At 40.0% G+C, this 12060-nt stretch overlaps 3 protein-coding genes across 6 annotated transcripts; 1 reads left to right on the forward strand and 2 right to left on the reverse strand.

Annotated features, from left to right (window-relative positions):
- Window positions 1-1318: 1318 nt before the first annotated feature.
- LOC124306244 (sprouty-related, EVH1 domain-containing protein 1) lies at window positions 1319-5888 on the reverse strand. 2 transcript variants are annotated; one of them, XM_046766710.1, is made up of 7 exons: window positions 5062-5888; window positions 3935-4277; window positions 3640-3808; window positions 2974-2999; window positions 2221-2795; window positions 1520-1872; window positions 1319-1429 (listed from the first exon to the last, which is right to left on the reverse strand). In XM_046766710.1, the coding sequence occupies exons 1-6, from the start codon at window positions 5079-5081 to the stop codon at window positions 1716-1718; spliced, it is 1290 nt and encodes a 429-aa protein (XP_046622666.1). In that variant the 5' UTR covers window positions 5082-5888; the 3' UTR covers window positions 1319-1429; window positions 1520-1715. The 2 variants fall into 2 exon arrangements, with proteins under 2 accessions (XP_046622666.1, XP_046622665.1); XM_046766709.1 differs by having other exon boundaries at window positions 2974-3035; window positions 5062-5887.
- A 285-nt stretch (window positions 5889-6173) lies between these two features.
- Window positions 6174-9629, forward strand: LOC124306240 (general transcription factor IIH subunit 4). Of its 3 annotated transcripts, XR_006908556.1 has the most exons (8): window positions 6181-7155; window positions 7544-7668; window positions 8069-8274; window positions 8387-8560; window positions 8658-8744; window positions 8826-9041; window positions 9188-9333; window positions 9416-9629. XR_006908556.1 is itself a non-coding variant. In XM_046766701.1 (7 exons), the coding sequence occupies exons 1-7, from the start codon at window positions 6642-6644 to the stop codon at window positions 9267-9269; spliced, it is 1404 nt and encodes a 467-aa protein (XP_046622657.1). In that variant the 5' UTR covers window positions 6182-6641; the 3' UTR covers window positions 9270-9629. The 3 variants fall into 3 exon arrangements, 2 of the variants coding, with proteins under 2 accessions (XP_046622658.1, XP_046622657.1); XM_046766701.1 differs by having other exon boundaries at window positions 6182-7155; window positions 9188-9629; XM_046766702.1 differs by lacking the exons at window positions 9188-9333; window positions 9416-9629 and having other exon boundaries at window positions 6174-7155; window positions 8658-8748; window positions 8826-8995.
- Window positions 9410-11675, reverse strand: LOC124306249 (cyclin-C). The gene is made up of 5 exons (XM_046766725.1): window positions 11493-11675; window positions 11296-11402; window positions 10985-11191; window positions 10635-10886; window positions 9410-10002 (listed from the first exon to the last, which is right to left on the reverse strand). The coding sequence occupies exons 1-5, from the start codon at window positions 11522-11524 to the stop codon at window positions 9800-9802; spliced, it is 801 nt and encodes a 266-aa protein (XP_046622681.1). The 5' UTR covers window positions 11525-11675; the 3' UTR covers window positions 9410-9799.
- Window positions 11676-12060: the final 385 nt, after the last annotated feature.

Here is a 12060-nt window from a genome sequence, read left to right on the forward strand (position 1 = left end):
TGTTCAACCTCCTTATATTATTTTGAACGTTTCCGTCGCACACTTGGTGAACATGATATACGATAGAAACAACTTTGGTGACAATATAATAACTTGCCCCGTCGTAGACCAACAACAATAGTAATAATAATAATAATAATAATAATAAAGATAATAAGAACTAATGGGTGAAATGTCTTCACTGGATATAAGATATATTATAAGTTAATCAAATAAATATACACATATATATACGAACATATCATGTATACACACATGTGCATATGTCGTATATGTGTATATATAAATATATCATAAAGCAATATTAAACCTAATCGCGCTATTCTATAGCAAAAGGTATTCTATGTGCTCCTCTGAGCCTTTAGGAACACACCGATACCTTTTGAATATACAAAACTGTAAAAAAGTCAATACAAAATCGAATACACTAATATTCATCCGAAAAAGCTTCTCCATTTATACGGTATACATACTTATAGGTATATTCACGACCATGCACACAGTCGCGCAACTTTTTCACTTTTTTACGAAAACTGCAAATCGGTGGAAATAGCATACGATTATTTGGTACCCCTGCATCGGGATTACAATTATTGGGACGCTTAAACGGATTCCTAGCCGTAACAGCATACTGCCAAACGGTATCGTACTGCAACCCTTTTGTCCCCATATTTTGGCATAAAAATTTCGTTTCAGTAGTACAACACCTTCGACAAGTTTAATAGCAGTGCGATTTTTCAGTTCGACCACACTTGAGAATCGGTAGGTACTTCAATCTTGATAAGGTGTGCGATGTCGTATATTAGTACGTTTAGTATTTTTTTTTCGCAAAATGCACAGAGACATATATATATAAACACGTGATTCATCTTTAAACCTCTTCTGTATCGCAGTTTAAACAGATTCAACGGTACGAGTATATTCGATTTTATCATACGTACACAGAGTTCGATAATTTGTACACGCTGTGATTTTAAAATAGTATACATATGCACGTACTTCCCTATTGCGTGTTTCTTTCTGCGAAAAAATGGTGTGCATATATTTGTAACAGAATACCAAACAGATCAAATGAACATTTAGAACTGAATCTTGACAAAATTGAACGAGTCTGTGAACTGGCTGGAGGCCTATATTTCTGAAGACCATAATCATTAGTCATCGTTATTCTCATCATCATTACCGTTATCATCGTGGTTGTTGTCGTTGTGTCACAGTTATTATTCGATACAAGTTTTAAAATGCGGACAGGAAAGAATGCTTGCGAAATGGAGCATTTTTACGTACGTTTACTTTGCTAGATGTGGTATGTTTTTTCTTCGAAGACGATAAGTACGGAATAAATTTGATTAACGGTCGTATCCGCTGCTGCTTCAATGATGCACACTTTCTTCCGCTGTCCACTCGTTGTTATAATCGATAGAGCACCCTGTAGATTTAATAAGACATAACAAACCATAAAGTCATAATACCACATTAATATTTGAGTGTGCGGAATGCATGTTATTAAAAAGCTAACCTTATAGGCGACATTGGTGTACAAGAGCGTGTACCGGAAGCTGCCTACCCCTCTGATATCTCTGACGCCGACCCATGCCAGGATCGTGGCAATGGTATACATTTGCAACAGCGACATTAGCACCACCGACTGTTGCAAGGCGTCTTGAGACGTACTCGACGGAGAACGGGACAGAGATATCAAAGGGCTCTTCCAGTTATTCCATGGGATAATGGCGACCTCCGCACAACCCGCAAGACATTCCGCACCAGTGAACGGCGCGAAGAGGTGGGTAAAACCACAAACAAGGAACAATCATCGACAACAGAGCCAGTCCGAACCATCGCCGACCACAGCCTTCCTCCGTACTGCAGCTGCGAAACCATTTTCAGTTCGATTTAAAATTACTTTCATTCATTACTTCTAATTGCGCGATTCTGGGAGATTTTAGGATTTCCAGACCGAAAATTGATATTTTTCATTGTAAAAAAAGTCGTGTTATTCAGTAATCATGTGAGGAACAAAAATTTTCAAAATTAAAAAAAAAAAAAATAAATGAAAAAAAAATAAATAAATAAATAAATAAGTAAATAAATAAATAAATTAGTATTCAACCACCGTAATAGCAAAATTTTATACTTTAAAATTGGCATTAAAATATGTATACTCTGAATTTTAAATATATAAGAACGTTTTCAAGTTATAGTGATACCGTCACTTACCTGCATGGGTTCTGTGCAAAATCCCCCTCAGCGTCGCTCATGCAGTGATATAGCATGCACTGGGCACATGAAAGACATGAAACGGTGGCGATGCCCCGTCTGACTGGATCAGGTGCGTATTCACAGGCACCTCTCGGATTGTGCTGCTCAGAATATAACTCCTGGCAATGTTTACACCGTAGACGTACACTGCTATTACGTTTCCCGCAACTTTTTGCCATCTGTGAAACTATTACATCTGGCTTCTTGAGCGAGCTGGAAGAGCCGCGTCTGTCGAACCTCCCACCTTTATGGTCCTCGATAACTGGGTACTGGTACTCATGGTTCAGGGTTGTCAGTTGTACGTACGGGTAATTGTCTGTACTGACGTCCATTGATTCCAAGGGATGATGCGGCGGAGGTAGCGGCTTTGCTGAAGGGCCGCCAATGTAATGAATCGGCGGTGCTTTATGGGGGTCCAAAGAAAAATCCGGACACTGGGAATGATGGTGGTGATGATTTAGCTTACGAACTGCACCCCGCTGTGTTTCGGATGATGGGCGTGGATCTACCGGATCCACAGGCAGGTTTAATGTCTGGAATCGTTTAATGTAATTCAACCATTGTTGTGAAACTAATAAAATAATATTACTTTGAAGGGAGACATGCATTCGCTATTGTATGGTACCGGATGGTGAGGTAATAAATCAATGTACAGTAAATTGAGCAGTAAAGAAATGGAGACTGAAGTTTCTGTTCATGTTACCAACTTACCATAAAAACATCGTCATCTCCAACATCTGATTGACCACAATACAAGGATGATTCCGCAAGGCCTAGAACAATAAGTCACATGTAAATTTCTTGTATGATGATCTCACCTACTTGAAACAAACTACAGTGATATCATGTACTAATTACATAGTTTTGATAAATATACTCACCATGGTCATTAAAAGTCCGAGATAAGAGTGCAGCAAAAGAACAAGCATATTCTATCAATATTTTCCTATTCCATATTTATTGAACGTCTGAGTATTTAGCACAAATTGCATACTTTGTAACTACATGAACGTATCTTTTTATGAAGATAACTTGAATGTATCTTTTCAAGAAAGTGCGTAATTCATTGACACATGCAGAATTAACCTTTAGACACCGTGGCTCTTTTAGGACTCAGCAGATAACTCGGAAACTCCACCAAAACATGTTAACTATTTATATACATAAATCGTACCACTAAAAAATATCGAGTTTTAAAGGAAAAATACCGGCCCTCTAAAGGTTGATAAATTTCTAATTGTCTTAATCATAGAAAAAAGAAATGTTTGTAAGCCAGGTAACCCAACAATCCATGAGATGGGTAAGCTTTCACATCGATAAATACTAGATAAAAATCAATACACCGAGTAGATTTTAATCAATTGAATGATAATTCACCTTCTAGCAATTCTTCAACCGCTGTACGGACCCCCTTGTCAAATGCCCTGGCATCCGCAGCTGTTTGAAAGGTAAGTCCAAATTTTTTCTCTCCTGTACGCCAATGGTGAAATGTTGGCATGACTTTGTTGTATTCAAAATCCTTTTTTATTGTGCAGCTAAGAACGACCTGAATAAATTTTTGTCAAAAATATATCACAAGCTCATGGTTTTATTTATATTTTTCAAGGAATGCTTAGAGAATGAAAGTCTTCTTTGAAAAATCCTTGGCGCATAGTAAAAAGAAACTACTCACAGTCTGATCAGAGATTCGTTTGCCATAGATGAGGTATTCGTGTTTGCCATCTGTTGCCCCAGGTGGGGAGGTAGTTGTCGAATCATGAGATGTAGAGCCAAGGTTAGGGACGACGCCGGGGTGGGCTGTGCCAGAGGTTGACGTGGTAGGCACAGCGGTTGATGAGGCGGCGGAAGGGATCCCAGGACTTGCAATGCCGACATTGGGATGCCCCCCCGCGGTGGAGGGAGACCTCCGTCTCACAGAGACGTTGGACAATCCCCCGCCGCCAAGAGGCACCCAACCCCCGGAGCTGTCGTCCCTAGTCATGACCTGGGCCCTGACCCTTACCAAGTAGTTACCACTGGAAAGTGTTAAAAGTCGTGCAACTGTTGTAAAAGAATGAAGTGAAAGTGTTTTTCTCTCTCAAAATTTCAGACCAATGATTCTGATTAAGTTAAGGCTGATCTGGAATCCTTCTGAAATCGCGCGTGTGGGGGAATCGGCAAATTATCAATCGCGTACGGCCGATGGATTTCATGAATGGATCGTACAATGACAGCTGGGGAAGGGCTGGATGGACGCAGGGAGGTGAGACATGAACATACTCGCGATAGACGTTAGTGGAACAGTTTTCGACAACTGATGGAATGACGGATGTTAGGTAGGCAGGGGTTGACAGCATTCGCGTACATACGTTACGTACATTACGTGCGAAACAGGGATAATCGGCTCAGGAAGGAAGCGTGACCGAGGAATCATGCGTTGGCCGAATGATGAGAGGAAAGAGTACTGTATTTTAGAATGAAATCCGAATAAAATGGTGGAAGCGATTGACGAAAGACCTAGCCCTGTGCGAAAAAAAGGATAGAACGGTCGCTGGAAGTAGGGTGAAATCGGTCGAGTAGAGCAGGGTGTACGGTTGCATAGATACGTGCATAAGCGTTTGGAAACATGTAAATGCGGATACGTGTATTTAACGGAATATATCGTAGCTAAGGTGTAATATTTTTGTTTTCCGTGAGCGTATGCGTGGGTTTAGGTGTGCGTGTCTGCGTTCGTTGATCATGTATCGTAGGCGATGAAAGTATAGCACAGCAGGGCTGTTTGCTCGGTAGAATAATATGATTCGTTTTATATCTACTTACTCTTCCGACGCCTCTGTCATGGTTCGAGCTGTCAAAGCCTTTACTCGATGCCCACTTTTTCCCAAATTTCACCATTTTCGTTGCATTGAAAATACATTCGACCGCGATTCTACCGTGTGAACTCTCTTTTTACTCCTTTGCTGTCTTTCTTTTTTTTTTAGGCTAGCGCCAACTACAGGAAGCGCCCCAATCCACCTCTGCCCCCCGAATAACCCCGCACGTCCCGCTTGCCCTCGACCGACGACCGACGACAAACCCCTCGCTCCGCCCCGCCCAGAGCCGAGCGATCCCTGGCTTATAACCCGTCGTCGTTGATCTACCCGCGCCGCGACGAGCCACGAGCGTCGTCGTTCCTTGTCTCCTTTCAGTTTTTACTTCCTCGGGAATACCGTCGACGTTTGGAAATACAGCGAATTTCACATTAATGTTAAACGAACAGTCCTCTCCGCCACATCGTTCATATTTTCCGTTTATTTATTCTTATAGAAGAACGCGTATACATGTATAATAGCCATGCTCTCGATCGATGTGTATCCGTTTGTCACCGCGACTACAGGAATTAATAATTGTTATCAGGATGCAGCTGCAGATGATGTTCGCTATGAGTCGCGAGCAGAATCAACCTTGCCATACTTGGCGAATTATTTATATTTATTTATTTATCTTGTATTCTTCCTTTCGTTTTCTTCTTTTGGTTTAATAACACCTGGATGAATGAATAGGACCCGCGCTACGAGCCCATTCATCGGCTCGCATTCACACGAGGATCGCGCGGGTCGGTTTATGCTTATACTGTATGCGATGGTCAATGGTGTGCGATCCCATCGCACACTGCACAATAGAACAGTAGGGGTTAGTAAAAGCATGGATAGAAGGGTTTGCTGCAGTTCGACGTGCTCCGTAGAAGAAAACTGCTATCTGTTCCCGCGAGAGGCGGGCCTAGTTCTTTTTGGTTAATTCCTTAGTTCCTGAAGCTAAATACTGCAGAATATTGGTCGTTTACTGACATAGTTACCTACCATGGACCTTAAGAATTAGTTCCAAAAATGTTGGGTACTCCAGCACAGGGGGAGTTCACTCAATGCTTTTAGATGGGACCATGTAGGAAAATTAGCCCTAAGAATTTTGATCAGTGCGACTGTCGTTCGTGCCGTTTGGTTGGTAATAGGACGTTCTCTGTTTTTATCTAATCCAGGAGCTAGAAGAAGACAAAACATTTCTGTCGGTATGTCTGTGTATGGATAAGTACTGAACTGTAACTGTGAGGCTGCTATCTGTGATTGAATATGAGTAACCTATGTCAGGAATTCACCCACTGATCCCTATTCGGTGAATTTATGCCAACGGCTGACCGAGACGTCGAACGGAGTATAAAATATAAAAATATAGGTTATGCTGTTTCCACGGCCGTTTGAACGATAGAAGGTTGTACCCATTCAGTAGCCCAGCGTGGCGGTTGTGTTTATAAAGTTGCAGAAAAGTAACCAAACTGAGACGAGATGTGTGTGTTGAGAGCCAAGAAAAGATCTGGAGTCGATTCATAAGCTTGTTAATAATAGTGGCAAAGACTTGATGCGAACATGTCAAACACGATAAGTGGTAAGAATTTATTGCGTCCAACTGGGCTGCAGTGCAAAGATCTTCATGAATATCTAAAGACTCGGCCGCCAGAAACGTTGAATAAACTGTATCACAACCCTCCGATTTGTCTGGCCGTTTTTCGGGAATTGCCTGAAATAGCCAGGCATTATGTTATGCGGTTGCTGTTCGTTGAACAGCCCGTACCTCAGGCAGTCATAGCTTCATGGTGTTCAAAGTTACATACCGATGAGCATCAGAAAGTCGTCAAAATTCTCAATGAGCTAAATATCTGGAAGGAAGCATCAATCCCCGGTGGTCTACCTGGGTGGATTTTGAATTCAACGTTGAAGAAGAATTTGAAAATAGTTTTACTTGGTGGCGGTAAACCTTGGACGATGTCAAATCAGTTAGAAACCGATAATAAACCACGAGACGTCGCCTTCCTAGATACGTATGCCTTGGAAAGGTGGGAGTGTGTTCTCCATTACATGGTCGGATCTCAGCAGCAAGAAGGTGAGCCAGTTTATGCTGTCAAAATGATCTTAAAAGCTACAAATTGCAATAACTTATCAATTAATGTATGTAAATATTGAAATCTGAAAGAGTCACAAAATCTTTCCAAGGCGATATAAAAAATGCTCCAATGGCTAAGCCATGTACACAACCAGAAGCAAAACAATATATAGGATGGAGTACTTGCTAATACGATTGATTTTGATAGAGTAAACCCACAGAAAAATCAACCATTGAAATGTTCCATTACCTATCACAATGTACTAACAAGTTTAAGCATAGACAATTAATATGGAACGAAAATGTGAATATTGGTTCTGAGGAGCCACGAAATCAGGAAAATTTGAATTTTGAATTTTTAAAGCCAGCTTCAAATGATTTAACTTAGGAATATCGGCTGATGCGGTAAGAATACTGCTACATGCTGGACTGATGAAACGTGACGAGGAAGACGGCAGCCCAGTCATTACACAAGCAGGATTTCAGTTTCTACTGCTAGATACAGCGTCCCAGGTAAGATATTCTGTCAACTATAAGATGGTTAAATTTTGGCTACTCAAAAGTCAAAACGAAAGTTGATTGCGTGTAGTGTTTGTGTAAAACCTTTCCTTACTTGAAAATGTAAATGTTGTGCATGGTTTACAATAGCAACTGATAGGCCAGTCATCAATTTATTGTTTACACTGTACAAATCAGCAGTCTTTCATGGTAATATAATATTCAGTTTATGACCACCATATACAAAGTGACTTGGGATTATCGAACCATAAGCTACCTGTGTATTCCTCGTACTATTGGTAGCCTAGGAACGATAGCTCTTTGTAACCGTGTGTATTCTTTATTTCACCATACGTTCCCAGGTACCAACTCGTAATACTAAGTAGCAATTAGCTATGATTTGACTACTTTTCAGGTCTGGTACTTCATTCTTCAATACTTGGACACTATAGAAGCCAGGGGTCTGGATCTGGTCGTTTGTCTAACCTTCTTGTTTCAATTGAATTTCTCGACATTGGGAAAAGATTACAGTACTGAAGGTATGTCAGAGGGACTATTGACATTTTTGCAGCACCTCAGAGAATTTGGTCTGGTCTATCAAAGAAAACGTAAGGCTGGAAGGTAATTATTTCAACAAACTGATGAATCTATTCCACATTCTATCTGCGTGTACATACTGAAAATACTTTATAAATGTATTAAAATTGTAATACCGTATGTTTTATTTTCTCAGATTTTACCCTACCAGGCTAGCACTAAACATTGCCACAGGTCAAAATAAGCCTCTGTCAAGTGACTTAGAGAAGGAAGGATACATAGTCGTGGAAACCAATTACAGAGTTTACGCTTATACCAATTCTAATTTGCAAGTCGCTCTGCTTGGTCTCTTTTGTGAAATGCTTTACAGGTAAGCATGAAAAAAATTGTCTAAAGCAATATCAGTTTTTTTCACTTATTCAATTTCAGAAAACCAACTACTGATTTGTAATTTTGGCCGTTTTCAGGTTCCCAAACTTGGTTGTATCCATTTTAACAAGAGATTCAGTGAGGCAAGCTCTGAAGAGCGGCATTACAGCTGAACAAATCGTTGGGTATGTACGTAATAATATTGGTATACGCACATTATTCGATGTTTCATTAATGCCCCAATTCTAAAATCATTTCTTGTACAGATACCTACATCAGCATGCCCATCCTAAGATGATTGCCTTAGGACCACCAACTTTGCCCCCTACCATAGTGGATCAAATCAAGTTGTGGGAAAACGAAAGAAATAGATTTATATTTAGCGAGGGCGTTCTGTATAGCCAGTTTCTTTCACAGACTGACTTTGAAGTTCTCAGAGATCACGCGCTCACCACCCAAGTTCTAATCTGGCAAAGCGAAAGGTAATGTTATTATATAAAATACAGAATAGGGATGTGGGCTTATTGTCTAACTTTGGTATAATTAATTTTCATTTATTCTTATTCGATATTAAACAACATAGTATATTCAAAATGAGATGATCATTCTTTCACCATTTTGTTTACAGAAAGCGGACTATGGTTGTCACAAAAGCGGGTCATGATGACGTCAAAAAGTTTTGGAAGCGTTATTCGAAAGGAAGCAGTTGATTTCAATTTTTGCTTTGCTTTGGGCATTGCTACCTGCTGGCGAATTCTTCATCTTTCAACTACAGTATGTCTCACATGTTCAGACTGTGTTAATATTATTTACTTCCTGAATGAGACTACTATTTTCACTTTTTGAGCACTTGTAGGTAAAGTGGTTGCAAAAGTCTGCCACCGATCACTCTGGAATAAAGCGACGTTGGAGTAACAATAATGCTCTTGATGATAACTATAATTATGCCAGTCCTGATAAGAAGTTACAAAGACCTGGAAGCTAATGGGATTACAGTGTCAATGATATAAATAATTTCTATGATAAAGGTTACGAAAATAAGGAAATAAATTTGATTAAATTTATCAATATTTGATGATCGTAATTTCCCAAATATTCTCACAGTCAATGTAGCAGAGAGCAAAATAATATTCTCTCATTCCTTACGGTCCAATAATTTTTTATAAAGATTAAGTAATTAATTGTACAAACGATCCTCCTGACGTGATTCCCAGTTCAAAGGATCCGCAGGAGGTTGATGTCAGCGTTGCGGTGCAGCCTTTGGTTTCGGCATTTTGCCCAATAATCCTTGTATTTCTTTCTTCTCGTCATAAGTTCTCCACAACTCGTATAAGTTAATTATGTACCTGGCAATCTCCTGAATCTTTTCCATATCCGCATTCAACTCGGCAAACCATGACTTTAAATCTTTATGCTGTATTACACAGGCAATTTGCAGGCAACCTATTCGTAGAAATATATTAAACAAAAGAAAAAAGGAAGAAGAAAAACTGCACTAAACTGGTCAATGTTGATACATTATTATACTCCGTTCAGGGAGAGAACGATACACTTACGAAGCCAAACACGTCCAGTTCAGTCGGATTTCGCCTAATACGCGACCCATTTTACCCACTCCAGGTAACTGGACAGGTCTTGCAGCTAGCCAGACCCGGCTACAGCCAACAAGGGTAACCAGGTACTCAAATCTAACAGTTACTTCAAATCTAACGGTTGATTTGAAGCCTGATGAATCATTTCAAACCATCGAGCGTCAGTCGTTGCAAAGTTGCGAGTCAGTTCGAACGTGTGAAATTTGAATTGTAGTTTTGTTATTCTGATTGATTGATACATCCGATGGCAGAAAATTAGCAAAAGGAAGTAGAATAAATTTACTTGAGATGTAATGAGACTGCGATATTTCAGAGAGCGTGGCCTTTTGGTGCAGGGCACAAATCTACGATATTATAGGTACGATATTGAGTAGCGAGCTCCGCTACCTCCATCCGACCCCCACTGTCCAAACCTGTACGACGCTGTGTCATTCTCTCGTTGAACGCAGTATAGTTTCAAATTATATGATTCAAGTGTCTCACCGATAGCGATTTGGTACGGGGGATAGAGCAGACACACATCTGTGCGCAAGCTGTCATTGACTATACGCCAAGCTAGCGTGAGCAGCTGATCGTCTGGTCCAACATCTTGTACAAGTGTTAATAGTGGACGATACGGTTGATAGACTATCAGACAGCAGTCAAGGTGTTCCAAAAGATAGAATTCACATTCCAGAATGTGATTGGTTCTATAAGGAAATTCCTGAGAGTAGGCATAGTTGAATTTGTTTTTTACTGTAATAAAGGTTATGGAGATTAGCCATTTAAGAAAGTACAATGTTGAAATGATCTGTGATGTGTGCAGAGACTTTGCCATGTGAGGATAAACTCACCGACAGTCTGGCATGTTGTAATCAGCCTGGTGTTCGATATGACTCCAAATTCCTCTACCTTAGAAGCCAGAAACAAGGAAGTTGGGGCCAACAGCAACGGGTCAATACATTTTAAACTGTTGCGGGCAAAGAACCGTTTAAAATAGACGGTGGCTGTCGCTATCACCTGTTGTCGAAGTTTCAACTGTTCACCCAATATTTGGATCACTATAAAATTAAGTAAACGCATATATGATATAGCGTATACATTGATAGTTCAAAGTATCCAGATTTCACTAAGTTTCAACAAAGAAAGCTTTGACTTTACTTACAGTTTGAAAAAAAAATAAATAGTTTTTGATACTCTTCTTCGGATAAAATAGAAAGGTCGTGCTGACGTTCTCGAACTAAATCTTGTTTATCGAGTAACCATTGTTGGCTGAAAATCAAGAATTAAATAATCAATGAATTGTCAGTTCTTATCATTGTGCATATGGTCCACCGGCGTTTTCAGGTTATTACAACTTACTGATGAGAACTGTGCCAAAAATTTCCGGCCATACTTCTCCGATATATCAACGGCTATATTACCACTGAGCGATATTTCGTACCCACTTTCATTTTCGTTCGTTAACAAATATTTTATCTTTGTGTTCTGATTCGTCTGTATGTGCGACAATTGTATACAAATCATCACAGCCGAGATTCTATTCCAACGGTGACTCTTTTTAGAAATACATCGGGTGTAAAGCCCGCTGCACACGGGGCTTGTTTTGCTGATAGATCGCATGCGGGGTACTAGGATGGCTGCTCTGCTGGGAGCGCTGCTAGAAAGTGGCGCCTCTGATGGCTCTGAAGCGTGGTCGCGTGCTGGATTTCGGTGATAGAACGTGTGCTATTTTTCGTGATGGTTTTCTTGCGCGTAGCAAAATACTATTTTTAAAAACCTGATAAAAAACGACGAACGAGAAATTTTTATTTTCCACGTGTTCCTTTTCAAAATTCAAAAGTCGAAAAAAACACCCTATCGTGCCTTTATCTCCGTAGAAAAGCAAAAAAAACTTTTAAGCAGCCTGAAGGGAATGATAAATGAGAAA

This window comes from Neodiprion virginianus, chromosome 5, assembly GCF_021901495.1.
Source record: "Neodiprion virginianus isolate iyNeoVirg1 chromosome 5, iyNeoVirg1.1, whole genome shotgun sequence".
Classification (NCBI taxonomy): domain Eukaryota; kingdom Metazoa; phylum Arthropoda; class Insecta; order Hymenoptera; family Diprionidae; genus Neodiprion; species Neodiprion virginianus.